Here is a 19,857-nt window from a genome sequence, read left to right as displayed (position 1 = left end):
GCCTAATTTATAAGTTAAACTTTATTGTAGGTATATAGAAATCGGAAAAAACATAGTATATATAGAGTTTGATATTATCCAGGGTTTCAAGCATCCACTGAGGGTGTTGGAATGTATCTCCAAGGATAGGAGAGGGGCTATTGTATACTTTTAAAAGAATCTATTGTTACAAATTTTATAGACTATCAATCTTAAAAATTTGAACAAAGTCTTCATTTTTCTATTTACTTTAGAAGTCATTTTCTGGCAATGGAAAATTTCTGGTTAGGCATTTCCTAAACTGTATTCTTTAACTTAATAGTAGTTGTTCTTTATTAGTAGGCATCCCTACCACCCAAAGATACCTGTGATCAAATTTGAGAAAGATTGTCTCTACGTGGGATAGTTAGAGTGTATTATTAATGACTCTAAGAAGTTAAGAAACAAACACATTTGTTTAAATGGTTCCAACAGTTAATTGTCTTCCCCAGATTTCTTTCCTGTAGAAAACATGCAGTTTGAGACTTACTATAGCAATCGTAGAATAAACTGAAAGTTCATTGTTGTGCTGCTCTTTAAATTTCACAATGTAAATACCCATTTATGGTTTAGTGCTCTTTGATATAAAGTTTGGATTTTTCTGTGATAGACATTTATATTTGATACCAATCACAAAAATTATCCTAATGGCAAAAAGCACTTACTGTGTGAAACTATCAGATTTTATTTACAATCCCTTTGAATCTAATCCAAAGGGATTGGTTTCGATTTTCTGAAATGTGCAAATATTTGAGTGATTTGAGTGCCAACACACATATACCACAATCTCTGCCTTGAAGGAACATAGCAGATGAAAATGGACATGTAGACCATTACATTATAATAAGATGATGATTTTATCCAAGTCATATATAAACAGGACTCAAGGAGAAAAGCACTTATGTCCCTTTGGTATGTTTAGGGATGGTGTCACACAAGAGAGGTGAGCATCCAAGGTAACAATTGAAAGATGACAAAGAGTTTGCTCAGTGACTAAGCTAAAGGAAGGGCAATTTGTAAAGGTTTGTTTGGTGGTTAAGAAGAACATGAAAATAGGAAGTTCAAGAGAATGGAGAAGAGTTAGAAATAACACATTTTGGAGTGTTTGCTAAATAATTTATTAAGCCAAAAATTCATCTGAGAAACAGACACCTCTTTAAAAAATTTTTTAATATAAAAATAGAGGTGAGGTCTCACTGTGTTGTCCAGGCTGGTCCCAAACTCCTGGCTATAAGTGATCGTCCTGCCTTGGCCTCCCAAAGTGTTGGGATTACAGGTGTGAGCCACTGCATCCAACCAATATGTGCCTTCTTGACATTAAACTCAAATATTTTGTTTTTTAAATGTTTGTAGTATAGATTTTAAAAGACTAGGGAGCAATTTGAAGATGGATTTGTTGTATTAGATTGAGCTCATTCTAACAGGGCCTTAGGGAGAGGGTGGGGAGCAATGAGGGCAGGAATAAATAAATGGAATACTGTTTTCCAGTAGCCTTGAGGACAGACACTATGTCTGTCTGGCACATCCTAGTTTGATCAGTGTCTCTTAGTGAGTGTTAAGATAGTATTTTGGGGCCAGGTACAGTGGCTCACAGCTGTAATCCCAGCAATTTGGGAGGCCAAGGTGGGCAGATCACCTGAGGTTGGGAGTTCCAGACCGGCCTGACCAACATGGGGAAACCATGTTTCTACTAAAAATACAAAATTAGCTGGGCATGGTGGTGCGTGCCTGTGATCTCAGCTACTCAGGAGGATGAGGCAGGAGAATCACTTGAACTCAGGAGGTGGAGGTTCTGGTGAGCTGAGACTGTGCCATTGCACTCCAGCCTGAGCAACCAGAGCGAAAATCTATCTCAAAAAAAAAAAAAAAAAAAAGATAGAAAAGGAAAAAAAATAGCATTTTTTGAAATATAGTATTTGAAAGAATTTTTTTTTTTTTAAGACAGTCTCACACTATTGCCAGAGCTGGAGTGCAATGGCACAATCTCGGCTTATTGCAACCTCCGCCTCCCGGGTTTTCAAGCGATTCTCCTGCCTCAGCCTCCTGAGTAGCTGGGATTACAGGCACCCGCCACCACGCCTGGCTTATTTTTTGTATTTTTTAGCAGAGACGGAGTTTCACTATGTTGGCCAGGCTGGTCTGGAACTCCTGACCTTGTGATCCGCCCACCTCGGCCTCCCAAAGTACTGGGATTACAGGCGTGAGCCACTGCGCCCGGCCCGAAACAATGTTTTAATCAGAAAAAAATTAATAAAATATCACAATCTTCTTTCCCTTTTGTTAGTACAATTGTGCTTTGATAATGTCTTTTTTTTTTTTTTTAAGAGACAGGGTTGCACTCTGTTGCCCAGGCTGAAGTGCAGTGGTACAATCATAGTTCACTGCAGCCTTGAACTCCTGGGCTCAAGCAGTCCTCCTGCCTCAGCCTCCTGAGTAGCTAGGGGACTACATCACATGCCTCCATGCCTGGCTAATTTTTATTTCATTATTTTTGTAGAGACGGGTGTCTTGCTAAGTTGCCCAGGCTGGTCTTAAACTCCTGGCCTTAAGTGATCCACCCACCTTAGCCCCACAACATGCTGTTACAGGCATGAACCCCTGTACTTAGCCTGCAAATAAATTTTTGTGTGAGCCTCAAATTATGGTCAGGATAGAGATAGACTCTTACCATTTTTATAGCCCTTCATATGTCTCATCTAGATTGCCTAGCCAGTATCTAAAACAGTGCAAATAAACTATAATGTACATTTAGATATAACTTGAGCAACAAAAATGAAAATAATTTCTCTTCAAGGCTTTACATTATCTTTATTTGTTTTACCATTTGCTTAAGTTTAGGGAGAAGGACTTCACAGAAGTCTTTTAGGGGGTCTGTAAAAGAACTTTCACAGAAATATTTATGTACATTTTTTAGAAATAACAGGCATGACAGTAATTTCCTTGGGGAAAAATGTTTAATATCACCATACTCAGAATACATTTTTGTGAATATGCAATTATTTAGTATACATTACAAAATCCTCAATTTTAGAAAGTTTCCTACTGTCTAAATATCAGAAGAATCCAATATTTTGGTACAAAGATGAAACATTTCCTATATTATAGCAAAATTAAAATCTACCCGTATTCTAACATTGAGAAATGAGATAAAACACAGTATTATAAAGTCTACTTTATAGGAAAGATCAAGTGACCTCAAAGACTTTACTATTTTCATATTTTAAGACACATGATTTGTCCTATTTTAGTAACCTGGTTCATATGTTAAACAAAGGGTAATGTGAACAGCAGAGAGGATTTGTTGGCAGAAGATCTATGTTCAATCTAGAACTATCTAGATCACAGACATTTCTATTCCTTGTGCAAGTTGGCACATAGTAAATGCCCAAATGAATAAATAAATCGAATTAACAAAGATGTCTTCATGTGTAAATCAGAGGTAATACCACCTACCACACAGAATGTAAGGAAAAAGAGAACAAATAAATACCAAAGTGCTTTATAAGATTCTGAGTTATTTTAAAAATCTGTGTTCATAGGTTTGTTATTTTACACAAAATACCAAATTTCAAATGAACTCCAGTACTAGATTTTGATGTACTATTTTATTTATAGCTATGTTTTCCTTTTAACAAAGATACCATTAACACCACATTTGTTCAGTGTTCATTTTAAAGGGTAAAAATGTTGTCTTATAGCTCCTTCAATAAAACACCATAATTCAGGTCAAATGCCAATGTCCTGTACCTCCTTTGCTAAGTCAATATAATGAGGAATCTGTTTTGTTTCAAAACAAAAGCATTTGATTATAAAAAGGTCTACAGTTTATAGTTCTTACTGAATTCCAATTCAACAGCATTTACCAAAGGGACTTTATAGCTATTTCTTTTGTAGCATTTATCATATTGTGTTATAAATATTACTTCTCTCAAGAGATAGAGCAACTTGAGGGCAGAAAATAATGTCATATTCCTTTGTATATCAAGTACCTAGCCTTTGGCTGGTTCTTTGTAGAGGTTGGTGCCCAATAGACAGAGGACAAATAAACAGAAGATCTGTGTTGTGACCAGCAGAGGAAAAAAAGCTATTATAATTTCAGTTAGTTTTATGGTCAGGGTGATTAAAAAAAAAACCTATTGAACTGAAAGCAGGATTTTAATAGACTCCTTTTAGGTTTTTCTCTGTGAATAAAGCTAGTTCAAAGGTAGACAAATGTATACTAATAAAACAATTTGATGCAAACAGTTTGGAGCATGTTGTCAGGACAGTAAAACGAAAATGACAGAGAAAACACAGAAAAGTTTACTCTAAAATTATTGAGTAGTAGTTTATTTAATACTGTCAAGTAATAATGAATGAAGATGAAGTAACCTTGTCAAAAAGTTGTTGTATTTTGCAATATTTTATTTTTATGATTTTTAAAATTTATTAAGATTTCAAGGTATTATTGTAGATGGGAACTGGGCTACATAAGTAAGTGTTTTGTATCTGGGGTGAAGGGTGAACCACATGAGAGTGGTTATACTTGGAAAAAATAGTTTTTATTCAAATGATTATTTGTCCAACTTATTTTGAGTTATAAGGTAGATGTGGTCAGTAAATGTTTGATGATGATTATATGCTGGTGAAAAGTTATTTGAAACCATACTAGAAAAAAATAAATACGTAATGACAATTCCAAGGAACTACATCTAATACTTAAGATAAAGATAAAATAACTAGCAAGATTTATAACATCCACAAAAAGATTTTCATAAATATCTGTTTTAAATACCTCATGGGCATTCTAAGAGACTTTTCCTACCTTTGCATTTCCTTGGGAGGCATTCCTTAGTAAAGAGAGTGCTAAAACTGTAAAAGAATTCTTACTAGGATCCAAGCAAATGCAATCCTAAATAGTTGGCAAAAAGAGGGATTTTTTTAAAATCATAAATTAGCTATTACTTTACAAAAAAGTTTTACAGCAATTTATGACTTAGGTTTATGCTACCTTCATATGTTAGTATCACCAGTTTGAATTAAATAAGTTGAGTTAAATAACTTGATTATATATTAACACATTTTTACATGATTTCAACAAAGGTGTTTGAAGCAAAGGGTTCCTATTAAACATTAGTGAAATAAAGCAAACCCTTTAATTGTTCAAGTGCCAATGATAAGAATAGTTCTGATACTTTTATTTTGTAAAATAATTAGCATTTGTATACCACTATCACAGACATACACATATTTCTATAGGGAACATTTAATTTCCCTTATGCACTATGGTTGCTTTATTTGTTTTTGCTGTTGTTGTTGTTGTTTTTTTAGAGACAGGGGTCTCACTCCATCGCCCAGGCTGGAGTGCAGTGGTGCAATCACAGCTCACCACAGCCTCAACCTCCTAGGTTCAAGTGATCTTCCCACCTTACCCTCCCAGGTAGCTGGGAACACAGGCATGCTGGTTGCTCTATTTCACTCACTAAAAAAGGAGATAAAAAGCAAGCTGATGTCTAAGATAAACTGATGCTATTTTAAGTTATTAATACAAATTGTGAAGATATAAGTAGTTTCCTGTGATTAAATTTTACTGTGGGTTTATGAAGAGGAAAAAAAAAATCCCACTATATTGATATACTATTTCTGAGGTATAGCATGCATTTAGAAAGTAGTTAAAAAGAAAACAAAAAACCTTAGGAGTTTTGGTTATCAATCAATACGTAAGCACCAATTTTGAAGTTGGAAATGTAAGGTTTTTATTATGAGAAAAAGAGGAGTATACATTTACTTAGCTAGGTCCTGAACTCTGAATTATTTTACAACGTTTTCTTAGGTGAATATTATCAGCTACTAGATTTTACTAGTTTAAAGTACTTGAGGCCTAGTTTGGATGACTCAATGGTACTTCACATTCAAATATTTTCAAAATATTTTACAACCTATTTTAAAATCTAATATTCTTACGAGAGAGGCCATGACAAGCTCACTTTTACTGGTAAAACAAAATACAGAACATTTTAATTTTAAAACTTGCCCTGTACCTTTTTTTTCCTATTAATTTTTCAAATCACAGTGCCAATTATAATTTAATACAAAACCCAGCAGTTTTAAGGTCATGTAAATGTTGGTTAACTGTTATTTAGCATCTTATTTAGAATGCAATATGCCAACTTTTGTACAGGAAAAAATTCTTTTCTAATGTAAGTTAAACATATTACTTATCATAAGCTGTTCTTTTAATAGTAGTTTAAAAAGACAGAAACAAAAAACACCTTTCAAACATACAATTTATTGGCAAAAATTTTAAGTCCGTAATTCTAATGTAAGGCACTTCCATTCATTTTCAAATAAAAATTTCATACAAATTTTTTTATTCTTTTGTAATCAAGTCTTCACAAATTATACAGTAATGTTACTTCAAGTAAAACTTTATTAAATAATGCATTTTGGCGTAAGTGCCATGATTATCTTTACTTCTGAAAAGAATGAAGGATAGGCATCAAGCTCTGTGCAAGCTAAACTGAAATGAAGGTACTCTTGGTCTGTTTTAGATTTAGACTCGGCAGTGTTTTATCTTGTTGATCTTGTTCAAGGATCTTAAAATCTTCCAAAGGAAGAGTGCTTAAGGCAGTTGGTAAAATGTGTTCTGATGTACCTTTAGGTAATACACTATTCGCTTCTAAATTCTTTACCAAACAAGTGGCTTTGATCCATCTTCGAGTTGCTCTGCGTTCCTTTTGTAGGCAAGTTTTCATTTTTCTTCTTAAGCTTGCTATTTCTTTTTCCAGTTTAATGATCCTCTTTTTTGCCTCCATAGGATTCCTAAAGGCATAGCTGTGTTCAAGTAGTACTTGCTGACTACTAATGTTTGATTTTAAATTAGATGGTCCAGCTGGGGAACAACTGTTGTTTTTCTTCAGAAGATTCCTTGACTTGAGTTTCTGAGCCGAATAAAATTAGAGGGTTGAACATAAATTATGAAATATCACAAATAAGCAAATAGTGTCCAGTTTTGGATAACAGAGTATTTAAACTGTTCTTTTAAAAGTCAATATCAAAACCTTAATAGGAAACAGCAGCAGCCATCTCATGTAATCCAAGATTAAGTTTTTTAACTGGCTGAATAAACTCTAGTCACCTACTTCTTTTTGTCCCATATCCAGAGAGATTCAAACATTGATTTGGAAATAGACAATGGACGTCCAAGGTTTTTTCCAAATCATTGACTATGATTCTACAGAGACTTTAAAGATCCTTTGCAATTTACTAAGGTCAATTTAGAATATATGTAGATATTATTTATGATATTAATTTGATCCCCTTTTAATTAAATACCATTTTCTCAATCTGATGAATATTTTAGAACCAGGGTCCTACTTAATGAAAACTGAAGGATCTGGAGAAATATATTCTTAAGTACCAAGTTTCTAAATATATTTACCTATTAATTTTTTATAGTTACATACGTCTTCAAGGATTTAAAATCTGGCTAGGAACATTTGCCAAACTCAGGAGTTTTTTTTTGCTTTTATCTCTTTCATTCAAATGGTTATCAAGTCCTGTTAATTCTACCCACTAAATATTCCTACCATGAATCCTCTCCTCTCCGCAATTCTTTTTTTTTCCTTTCTCTGTTCCACAGTAAGGCTTAACACTGTCATTCTCGATGTCACTACTTACACTGGGCCTCTATCATATCTGTTCTGACTGTATTATTCTTTATTGATCTCTGCACTTCATTTTGATCCTCATTAATCCACATTCTGCCATGAGAATAATTCTAGAATATTTGACATTTCTATTCTGGCCAAATTATTCTTTGCCTACCTATTATCTCAAGGGAAAAAAAATCTTTACATGGCATACTATACAATTTAGGATCTCACCCCATTCTGCAATTTACCATCTTGATTTATACTCCAGCAATACTAAGCCACTGAGAGTTTCCAGATTATATCATATCCTCATAAGTCTGTGTCTTTTATTCATAAACATTTATTGAAACACATACTATGAATTCCTGGGGACACAACACTGAACAAATAAGACAATATGGTTCCTATCCTCATGAAACCTCAGTTAGTCCCTCTGCCTAGGGAATTGACAGGGACTCTTTTTTGATCTTTGTATCTCTAGCACTGAGCTTAGATTCTGGCATAATGGAAAGTTTACTTGTATTTATTAAATAAATAATCAAAATGTCAAAAATAAGGTACATTTCAAATTCAGTATTTGAGTATATACTATGTCCCAGACACTGTTTGAGGTGCTGAGGATTCACACATGAAAAAGACTAAGTTCTTGCCCTCCTGGAGCTTTTCTAACATCAGTGGTAATTAGCTTACCACAATCTGGTCTCCCATTCAGATAATAACTCATATACATTTAAAAGTTTAACTGTTACAAACAAGAGAAACAGTAGTTTTTCCTCTCTCAGAGGAAAACATGTTTGTCCTGCCTTTCAAAGCTAAACTATTTGTGTTCATTTTACCCTTTCTTACCCTTGGTGAGCCTGTCTTTCCCAGCTAGGTTTTCCTCTCTGGTCAGATCTTCCCTAACTAGATAAAACATTGTTTTAATTCATTCGTCTTATATCTTAATTCTTTCATTTTTTAATTTTACTTTTTTTGCTTCATTTTTTCTTCATTCTTTCCTTTTAAATATCAGTTGCTAACATTTCCTACTCACCCCTTAGCCCACTGGTTTTTGATCTCATCATGCAACTGTAATTATTCTGTGCAAAGCCAAGATCCCTTTCCTCTATTTTAAACTCCCAAGGCTTCAAAAGCCCACTCTAAATGCCCAAGCTCTCTGAAGATTTCTGTTATGTCTGCCTCCCTCTGAACTTACATTATTTGGTGTAACTCTGGCTGTGCTGCTCTTAAAGTATTTTACACATGTTATTTGTATGTCATTTTAAAATTAGAACACAGTGATACTGGAAGTTTCATTACTTATATGATTTTTCAGTTTTACCAATGGTACAATTAATAATAATAATTGGTAATAATGTAAAATTCCAATGTAGTAAAACAATTTGGATTGGGGAAAGAATATTGGAGTCAGGAGACCCAAACTCTGATTCTAGCCTGTACCTTTACTGTACAAAAGGAAGGTCCGCAACTTTTTTGAGGCATATCACTATAAATGAATCTCAGTTAATAACTGCATAAACAAAAAGGAATGGGTTCTAAAAATGGTTTTAAAAACAGGAGAGTAACATTACCTACCATAGACTTTATATGGGTACAAAAATCAAAAATGGTTGGAACAGCATCCATTTTAAGTCTTCGAGTTTGTCCTGTTAGGTCAAAACAGGAGGCTTCAAAGTGCTTTGAACAAAGAAATGTGTGTTTTCCTGGCACAAAATTTTTGCGCCTAACCAGGCGAACCCATTCTTTTCTTCTTTTAGGATCCAAAGGAAACCTTAAACAAAAAAAATATGCAACTCAAGTTCCAACTATCATAATTCTGGTTGCACCTAAATGATTAAAAGAAATTTCAAAGATGATTAAAAGTGTGTCCCATTTACATAGAAAATGTTAAACTCACAATATCCAGACACTGAAACAGAAACCAATTCATGGTAATGTTTTATAAGTTTGAAAAACTTAGTCAGAAACTGACTTGAGTCGTTTTATGTTTCAGGGCTTTTAAAAAGAGACACTTCTTCCCAATTAGCCCCTAATCTGGGCAGTAAAATAAAACATGACTAAACTGATTTAGATCAAGTTTAAGTAGAACCATTATAAGCAGGAATAATTTCACCATGCTTTAATCTGCTGCTGATATATGTAGTCAAGAAAAATCAGATATCTAAAGATTAAATTTTGTCAAGGAAAGCCTAGGCAGATGCCGGTACTCCTTCCTTTATGTCCCATCATTATGACACTTACTACATTATTTTGTAATTTTTCCATTTTAATTTCCAATGACATAAAGATTATAAATTTCTTGAGGACAGGGATCATTATATCTTGGCATGTATTTATCTTTGACACTTAGCACAATGCTTTGCAAACAGCAGGGATTCAACAAAATTTGCTAAATTAATACAAATACAGAATAATAATATTCTGTATGTAAACAACAAATATTTTTAAAAAGTCAACTCTTTAATTATGTAGTGCAGCAGAAAGCAAACTTACAAAAACGTAAAATGCTTTGTAGCAATGTTTTTCCTTTCATATTTCAAGTATAAAATACAGTTGACGCTTTAACAACATGGGTTTGAACTACACAGGTCCAATTATATGTGCATTTTTTCCAATAAATATATTGGAATTTGAAACAATTGGAAAAAACTTGCAGACAAACCATGTAGCCTGGAAACATCAAAAAAATTAAGAAAAAGGTATGTCATTAATATATAAAATATATGTAGATGCCAGTCTATTTTATCATTTACTGCCATAAAATGTACACATACTAGTCTATTTTGTCATTTACTACCGTGAAATATATAGATTTTAAAAAGTTAAAATTATCAAATTTTGCAGAGACTGTACATGGCATCATTCAGTCCAGAAGAATGTAAACAAATGCAAAGATGCAGTATAATGATAACTGCATAAAACCAACTGTAGTACATACTGTACTACTGTAATAATTTCATAGCCATCTTCTATTGTGGTGAGCTCAGTAAGTGCTGTTGAGTACCCACTTAAAGTGCCATGTGATGCTAATTATCTCTGTCTGAGGAATTTGTCTCTCCAGTAAGTGGTGTATCATGGCAGAAAGTGATTTCTCGCAGTTCTTACATATTTTTCATTGTATTTAGTGCAATATCATAAACCTTAAATAATACCATGATACCCATATGAAGTGCCATTAGTGATGATGGATGTGCTCTAAGAAGCAGAGTCATGACAATACAAGAAAAATTTGAATTGCTTGAGAGATATATATATCCCCCATAGATTTAGGTGTGCAGCTGTGGTTGCCTGCCATTTCAAAATAAATAAATCCAGGACCATTGTTAAAAAAAAAAAAAATTGTCAAGCTGTTGCTACAGCTATGCCAGCAGGTACAAAGATCTTGCACTTTTTGTGAAATATCTTTCTATTCTGTATTGGAAATGCAGCTTTTATATGAGTGCACAATTGCTGTAAGAAAGTCATACCTATATTCCAGGACTACAGGTAGTTTTTTTTTAGAAAGAAAATTTTTTAGAAAAATCATATTAGAGTTTATATAGAACTCTGGAGAAAAAGTGAGGTTGTCATGTGATAAAACAAAAGGAAGGTGAATGATCTGAAGCTGCAAATTTAATGCCATCAGAGGATGTTTGATAATTTTAGAAAGAGGTTTGGCTTAAAAAATGTCAAGATAAGAGAGAAACAGCTTCTGCTGACCAAGAGGCTGCAGATGTTCCCCGATGCCATTAAGACCATTCAAGAGAAAGGCTATCTGTCTAAACAGGTTTTTGATGCAGACAAAAATGCCCTTTCTTGAAAAAAAAAGCCACAAAGGATATTTATTAGTAAGGAAGAGACGCAAACATCAGGACTTAAGGCAAGAAGGCATAGGCTAACATTGTTTTGTACAAATGCAGTTGGGTTTATATCAATTCTGCCCTTATCTACAAACCTGCCAAACCCTGAGCCTTGAAAAAGAAAGATAAACACCAGCTGCCAGTCTTTTTGTTGTAAAATGAGAGGCCCGGACACCGAGAACCCTTTTTCTGGATTGGTTCCATTAAATTAGGAAGCACGTTGCCAGTAAGGTACTGCCTTTTAAAGTTCTTTCCATTTTGGACAATGCCCCTGGCCACCAAGATCCGTGAGTCCAACACAGAAGGTGTCAAAGTGGTCTATTTGCCCTCAAATTCAATGTCTTTAATTCAACTTCTAGATCAGAGGGTCACAAGTTTTAAGGATCATTACACATGGTACTCTACGGAAAGGATTGCCAACGTGATGGAAAAAAACCCCAACAAAGATAGAAAACATTATGAAAGTATACAAGCACTGCACCATTGAAAATTATTACAGAAAAAGTGGTGAAAGACACCAAGCCCAAAACAATAAATTCCTGTTAAAGAAAACTGTGTATTTGTGTGTGACCTCACAGTCTTTATGACAGAGCTGATAAGGGAAATCATGAAAGAGATTGTTGATATGGCAAAAAAGGTGGACAATGACAGGTTTCAAGATATGGATCTTAAAGAAATTCAAGAACTGATTTAAGACACCACACCAGAGGAATTAACAGAAGACTGCTTGATGGAGCTGAGTGCTTCTGAACCACTGCCAGATGATGAGGAAGAAGTTGTAGAAGAAGCAATGCCAGAAAAATTGACATTAGAAAATCTGGCAGAAGGGTTCTGATTATTTAAGACTGCTTTTGACTTCTTTTATGACATGGACCCTTCTATAACAGGGTCACTGAAACTAAAGCAAACAGGGAAGAAGGATCGGTATGATATAGAACCATTTTTAGAGAAATGAAAAAGAGTAAGACAGAAATTATGATATATTTCCATAAAGTTAGACCGAGTGTGCCTGCCTTTCCTGCCTCCCCTTCCACCTCTTTCACCTTTGCCATGCCTGAGGCAGCGAAACCAACCCCCCTCTTCCTCCTCCTCCTCAGCCTACTCAATGTGAAGGCAACAAGGATGAATACCTTTATAGTGATCCACTTCCACGTAATCAATAGTAAATATATCTTCTCTTAAGATTTTTTTTTTTTTTGAGACAGAGTTTTGCTCTCGTTGCCCAGGCTGGAGTGCAATGGCGCCATCTCGGCTCACTGCAACCTCCACCTCCCAGGTTCAAGTGATTCTCCTGCCTCAGCCTTCTGAGTAGCTGAGATTACAGGCACCTGCCACCACGCCCGCCTAATTTTTGTATTTTTAATAGAGACGGGGTTTCACCATGTTGGCCAGGCTGGTCTCGAACTCCTGACCTCAGGTGACCCACCTGCCTCGGGCTCCCAAAGTGTTGGGATTACAGGGGTGAGTCACCATGCCTGGCAGGATTTTCTTAATAACATTTTCTTTTCTCTGGCTTACTTTATTGTAAGAATACTGTATAGAACACATGTAACATAAAAAATGTGTTGATTGTTTGTGTTATTGTTTAAGGCTATTAGTTCAATTTGGGGGGAATCAAAAGTCATACTCTGATTTTCGACTGTGTGGTGAGGGAGCTTCTGCACCCCTAAACCCTGTATTGTTCAAGGGTCAACTATATACTGATATGCATCCAGTGTGTACCTGTTAAGGAAGAGACAAATATAAGGGGCTCTCTCTAAAAATTATACCGGTAACTTGGAAATATAAGAATCAACAGTCGCATGTAGTCAGCTTGTGTAACACTCTTTGGTTTGACTACATTATCCTTTAGATATTAATTTTGAAATCACTGGTGCTTAAAAAGAACCACAAAATCCAAGTTAGAAGATTATGTGGTTCAGCAGCCCCCAAATGCAGCCTCATTAGGTAACAGCTTTGGGTATATCGCATATACTAGGTTTGCTAACATTACCAGCAATGAGGGGCACAAAGAAATGAATGTCTGGATTTACAGTCAACACTCTCCCATCTTCTGTCTCCATCCCCCTCAACCCTATAGGCACCCTGATCTGAAGATACTAACATCTGTATATCACTCCACAATTCACATATGCATTTTTTTCTACTTTACAAGAAAATAGAGATTTTTTTTTTTTTTGAGATGGAGTTTCACTCTTGTTGCCGAGGCTGGAGGGCAGTGGCAGGATCTCAGCTCACTGCCACCTCTGCGTCCCAGGTTCAAGCGATTCTCCTGCCTCAGCCTCCTGAGTAGTTAGGATTACAGGCGCCCACCACACCTGGCTAATTTTTTTTTTTTTTTGTATTTTTAGTAGAGACGGTGTTTCCCACGTTGGCTAGGCTGGTCTCGAACTCTTGACCTCAGGTGATCCACCTGCCTTGGCCTCCCAAAGTGCTAGGATTACAGGCGTGAGCCACCGCGCTTGGCTGAATAATTTTCTGATAACTTATTTACTCTGCCTAGCCTCACGTCTTAAAAACAATCTAGTCTCATTTCAAAGATCTCTGTCCCAGTGTTTGACAGTTTGGAAATATTTCCTAAAGACTAAGCAAAAAATAAGGCTTTAAACATATTTCTTCTTGTCAGGGCCTCGATAAAGACTCAATGAATAAGTACTATCATTGTATTATTATTTGTGTAAGACTCTTCCACTCTAAGACTGTCTTTCAGATATTATTCAGGTCCTTAATTCTCTTTCTTTTAAAGCTCTTTTTAAAACTAGCTCCTTAATTAGGAAATCAATGCCTTGAATCAAACCTTAACTTGACCAAATTCTACTTAAGACTGTTAAGGAATCCTATCTTATTAAGGAGGTTTTCTATGATCAGAGGACTGGGTTAGATGTTGCTATAGCACTGATATCACAGTTTTTTGGTTACTTTTCTATCTTTCCCACTGGACTGTAAGTTTCTCTAGGGTAGGAGCTATGTTTTTCACTGCTTTGTCCCTGAGTTTAGCATAGTATCTAGCATAGTACCTGTTAAGCACTCAATGAAATTTTCAGAATCAATGAATCAATGAACTAATGGGGTTAATTTGGCACTACTAGTCTTTAGATTTTTCTGTGCTGAAACAATATGAATAATCAATGATTTTATATTTAATTTCGGTGTAATGTTTTTGTACAGCACTAACCTTGATCATGTTTTGGATGTGTTGTTTGGACTTTTCTCAGCACATTCAAAGAGTGGGAGATATAGCCATAAGCTAAATTTAGGTTCACCTTAATTTAATAATAAATCATCACATAAATATGATGAAATTAATATTACAGTAAGAGAAGGATATATTCTTATCTATACAGTAACAGAACCAGGCTCTTACAAATATTTGATGTTTTGAAAAGTCACTCAGTAGTTTAAACAGTGCTATTTTGTGTGCATCTTCAATAATCAGTTGAATGCCTCATACATTCCAAGCACTGTCCTAGGCACTGAAGACACAGTAGTAAACAAAATAGACATAGTACTTCTCTTCCATGAGTGTATACTGTAATGGGGAAGGTAGGGAATCAACTAGCTGGATGCAATGGAACAGTGGCCACTGTTTCTGGACTCAAACCAGGGCACCAATCCTTGCTCCTCTGCATAATATCTGGGTGACTTTAGGCAAGTTAACCTTTTAAGGTCTCCTTTTTATCATATATAAAGTGGTGATAAGAATGGCGCCTAGTGTGGTCATAAGGATTAAATGAAAAAATGTCAGTAAATCCTTAGCCCAGTGCACAGTACCTGCTAAATACTAAATAAATGCTATTTATTATTATAATAAAAGTAACTACAAGTGTCCATGAGTCTTATAAAAGGGTAAGTACAAGGTTGTATGGAATCATAAAACAGGAAGAGCTAGTCTAGTCAGGAGGCCTTAAAAATTATAGGAATCAGCTAGGAAAGTTAGGGTGGGTCAGTAGAGTGTTAAGAATATCTTGGGGACAGAGAATAGTGTTATGAAACAACGCTGGAGGACCTTCTAAGTCAAAGAGTAATTTTGAACCTTGTCCACCTTATCCAAAATGGCAATGGTAAGCCATTAAAAGGCTGAATTGTGAGAGCTGATTGTTAACAGAAAATCTGTGAGCCAGTTGTTAAACACAGCCATTATTAAAATTAAATTAATATAAAGTTGCAATTAAATAAATTAAAATGAAAAGGTAATGAATACCAAAATTCCCAAATTTCCTAGTGATTTTACTGTTACCTTTACTCTTAAGGTTGTCTGTTTTATCTGTATGGTGGAAGTACTATAGAATAGTGTGAGACTGCACATCTCTTCCCAACTCCATAATCAGTGATGTTATATTGATAGCTTGAAACTAGACTTGGTAGTAGTATTTACATCATAGAAGGTGGGGAAACACTACAAATCAGGGCTTTTTCCCCTCCCTAGAGAACCATTTATTAAATATTTAGCAACATACTATTGATTATAGAAGAGTGGCTAGGAGCGCATGGATGGAAACAGTGAGCCAGTTAAAAGCCTACTGTAATAATCTAATCAAGGGGTAATGGTGAGAAGTCAAGGGAGGAAGACTTCCAAGTTTCCAGATGGGTAGTGTCTTCATTTACTGAGAAACAGAGTACAGGAAGTGGGGGTATGTTTGGGGAAGGGCAGTTTGTCAATATAGATAACAAATCTGGGTAACTAAAAGACCAGAGAAATACTGAGTAGACACTTGCCTATAGGTCTAGAACTCATTAGACAGAGATGGACTGGAGATACTGATTTGGGAGGCATCAACAAGTAGATGCTGAGACCACAAGAACAGCTGAAATTATTTTGATATGAGTGTGAAGACCTGGGTTAAGGAGTAGAGAGAAGAGTAGCAAAGGAGATTGAAGACAGGCCAAAAAAGTAAGAAGATAATCATAAAATTAGTGTCAATTAATTTAAAAGTAGAGAGTATTTCAAGGAGGAAATGATCACACACCATGAAAAATTAATGTAGAGAGACATAAAGGTCATGTTAGCAAGAGCAATTTCAGATTACTGGGGAGACTTAAGACTAGAGTTGGCTAAGAGGTAAAAAAAATAGAAACAGTAAGTTTAGGCAAAATAACTTGCACATGGAGATACAGAAGTCTACTAATGGCCAGGCGCAGTGGCTTATGCCTGTAATCCCAGCACTTTGGGAGGCCAAGACAGGTGGATCACGAGGTCAGGAGTTCAAGACCAGCCTGGCCAATATGGTGAAACCCAGTCTCTTCTAAAAAAAAATATAAAAATTAGCCAGGCATGTGGGCATGCACCTGTAGTCCCAGCGATTTGGGAGGCTGAGGCAGGAGAATCGCTGGAACCCAGAAGGTGGAGGTTGCAGTGAGCCAAGATCGCACCACTGTACTCCAGCCTGGGTGACAGAATGAGACTCTATCTCAAAAAAAAAAAAAAAAAAAAAAAAAAAAAAATTCTACTCATGTCCCAGTAGTAGTGAATCAATTGAACCTAGTTTGTATTTATGAAATAGGAATGTATTTTTATTATAATGAATACTATTTTAAGACCTACATTTCTGAGGTTACACATGAAAATATTCAATTCGTAGGCAAGTTTTATGCATGTTATTGTACCACCATCCATCTTTTTTTTGTTTTTTCTTGACCCTGGCAATACAGGGTCTCACTGTATTGCCCAGGCTGGAGTACAGTGGCACAATCACAGCTCAGTGCAGCCTCAACTTTCCCAGTTCAGGCAGTCCTCCCACCTCAGCCTCCCAAGTAGCTGGGACTACAGGCACGCGTCACCACGGCCAGCTAATTTTTTGTATTTTTTTGTAAAGACGAAGTTTCACCATGTTTTCTAGGCTAGTCTCAAACTCCTGGGCTCAAGTGATCAGCCCACCCTGGCCTCCCGAAGTGCTGGGATTACAGGTGTGAGCCAACACACTGGGTTAAACATTGTTATTGGTGTCTGGACTAGCCTCTCTCATCTATCCAAATTACTAAATTCAGTAGTTTCTCCTAGAACATTTCTCAAATCTGTCCCCTCCTCTCCAATTCTACTCTAGTATCACCCTAGTCTAGAAAATTGGGTGGACTTTCCTTGTTTTATTTACTACAGCTTCCTAACTAGTTTTTCTCTGTCAGCTCACACCTTCCCTAATCCAATGCTGATTGTGCCAGCAACTGAGTACAGGGTTTAGTTTAGTTGACATTGTAACAAGATTTCCCTGTGAATGAAAAAATAGGTACATTAATATTCTGTAATAAGTTCCTTTCTCATCAAGTTCATTCCCGATGATGCTTGACCAGCACTTTCAGTAACACTACGATTCTCTACAATGCAACCAGAGGACTTTTTAATATGCAAATCTAATCGTGCCATTCTTTTTTTAAACCCTCCGTGGCTTCTTAAGTACTCTTAGGATAAAACAAAATACTTAAGTAGCATACAGGACCAAATCTGTCATCTTTTGGTCTCATTTGAAATATCACATCCTTTAAGAAGTGTTCTTTGACTTTCCAAGACTAAGTCAGGTCTCTGAATGTTTCTTCTGTGGCACTGAATTATAATGATTTATGTCTTTCTCCACCACTAAATTTTAAACTCCAGGAGGATTAGAACTTTCTGGATCCTTAGCACAATGTCAGGTAATTAGGAACTCCGTACATACTTGATGGATGAATGAACAAAGCACTACATATGCATGAACTAGTTTAAAAACAGAAACATCACAAGATTTTTTTTAAGTGGCAGCTTTTAATAAAAGTACAGTTCGTAATAGTGAGGTAGGGAAAAAGGTCAAGGATATAATTTCTACATACTAACATCACATACGTTGTTAGGTATATAAAATATATAAAATCAGGACCGGTGTCACTTAACTTTTTAATGTGTCTTTTCTTGAGGCACGTGGCAGGCACTTGCAGAGAAGGTAAACATTTACAGAGTACCTGTTATTTTCCAAGCATTGTTCAAAGTGCTTTCAAGAGTTCTGGTTTGACAGAACTAAAGAATTTTGATTTTTCTTCCAGCAAACAAAAGAAAACCTAGGTTCTTTTTATTACTCTGTTCTAGTAAGAACAGAAAGGTTATCTTTTGCACTTTAATTAACATCGCTTAATTCCATGGCTATCAAAGATGACTCAATTCCTCCGCAGAATTACTATGTGACTATTAGAAATCTAAATGCCTCCCAAGTCAATTCATCTAGTGATAATTTCCTAATTTTAACGGGAACACAGCAGGCTTTTACGGTGATTGCTGATTGAATGGGAAGATCTCTTTCTCCCTTACGGCGTCATTCATGTCAAGACCCGGTCTAACAGAGGAATAAAAGAGTAGAAAATTACGATATCCTCCTGTTACTTTTTTACTAAGGGGTAATCACCAAACAGTACTTGGATTTCTTTTAGAAAATGAGTAAAGCTTCCCCGAAAGCAAGGAAAAATTGGGCAGATTTGAGAAAAACAAAGGACGTATGATGCTTCCCTGCTACCAGCTGGGAAAGTTACTAGAATTAGGAGAATCCTCCTGTTCCTTCCACACAAGCGATAGCCAGAATAGGAACTCCAGTTTCCGTCACCCCCACTCCCTGCCCAGGTTACCTGTGGAAGCTGATGTTAATGTGCTTGTTGTAGGTAGTGGCACAGCCCGCCGCGGCGCAATTGGTCGGCATTTCCCTTTCCCACTCATTCAGCGCCCTTAAGTCTCTACTGAGGCGCTGGCTGCTAAGCTTCCTTCGGGCAGAGGCTGGACAATCGAGGCAGGCGTGCCTTAATCGTGAGAGCTTAGTCGTGAGAGCGGAGTGGGAAGAAGGGGTGTGTATGTGGGGGCGGAGGCGAGGGAGGGTCAGCCTTCCCTTTCTCTTTATTAATATGGCGGACTAGAGCCCACAGAACTGGCCCTCCTGGAGCTCTAGTCGCCTTCGCTTGACTTCACCAACATGGCGGACACAACCCGTTCTTTCTCCCCGCCCCCAAAAGGGAGGGGATCTACTGCGTTTCTTTGGCAGCGGTCCTCACAGCAATTAAAAGGAAGCGTTTTCCCCTCCGATTACCATAAATTAAAAGAGTTTTACAATAAAACTCTCTCAAGGATGCAACTAAGAGCAGCTCCACCTACTTCTGCATGCACCCAGCTGTACCAGGCCAGATCCTGCAGTGGGTGTGACCCGTAGACCGGAAGACTGAACCCGAAAAAAGAAGAAAGACTACAAATCCTAGTGAGTATCGAGTGGTGTTATTATCGCGTGAACTGTGAGCCTTTGTTTCCTGCGTGTCGCAGGAAGTGACGTTTCGGGTACAGCCGCTACCAGAGTCCCTTTCTCGCGAGGCGGAAGAACCCCGATCGCTGAGGAGCAAGGGGGCGCTAGGAAAAGGAACTGGGTTGC

The 19,857-nt window shown here is 36.4% G+C and overlaps 1 protein-coding gene across 1 annotated transcript; it reads right to left on the bottom strand.

The window, feature by feature from the left end:
• Positions 1-2,800: 2,800 nt before the first annotated feature.
• THAP2 (THAP domain containing 2) lies at positions 2,801-19,778 on the bottom strand. Its single transcript, XM_008004032.3, has 3 exons — positions 19,073-19,778; positions 9,228-9,423; positions 2,801-6,938 (listed from the first exon to the last, which is right to left on the bottom strand). The coding sequence occupies exons 1-3, from the start codon at positions 19,141-19,143 to the stop codon at positions 6,513-6,515; spliced, it is 693 nt and encodes a 230-aa protein (XP_008002223.1). The 5' UTR covers positions 19,144-19,778; the 3' UTR covers positions 2,801-6,512.
• Between the last annotated feature and the right edge of the window lie 79 nt (positions 19,779-19,857).

This window comes from Chlorocebus sabaeus, chromosome 11, assembly GCF_047675955.1.
Source record: "Chlorocebus sabaeus isolate Y175 chromosome 11, mChlSab1.0.hap1, whole genome shotgun sequence".
Classification (NCBI taxonomy): domain Eukaryota; kingdom Metazoa; phylum Chordata; class Mammalia; order Primates; family Cercopithecidae; genus Chlorocebus; species Chlorocebus sabaeus.
The sequence above is the reverse complement of the archived record's forward strand: the minus strand, read 5'-3'. Positions and strand labels throughout refer to the sequence as shown.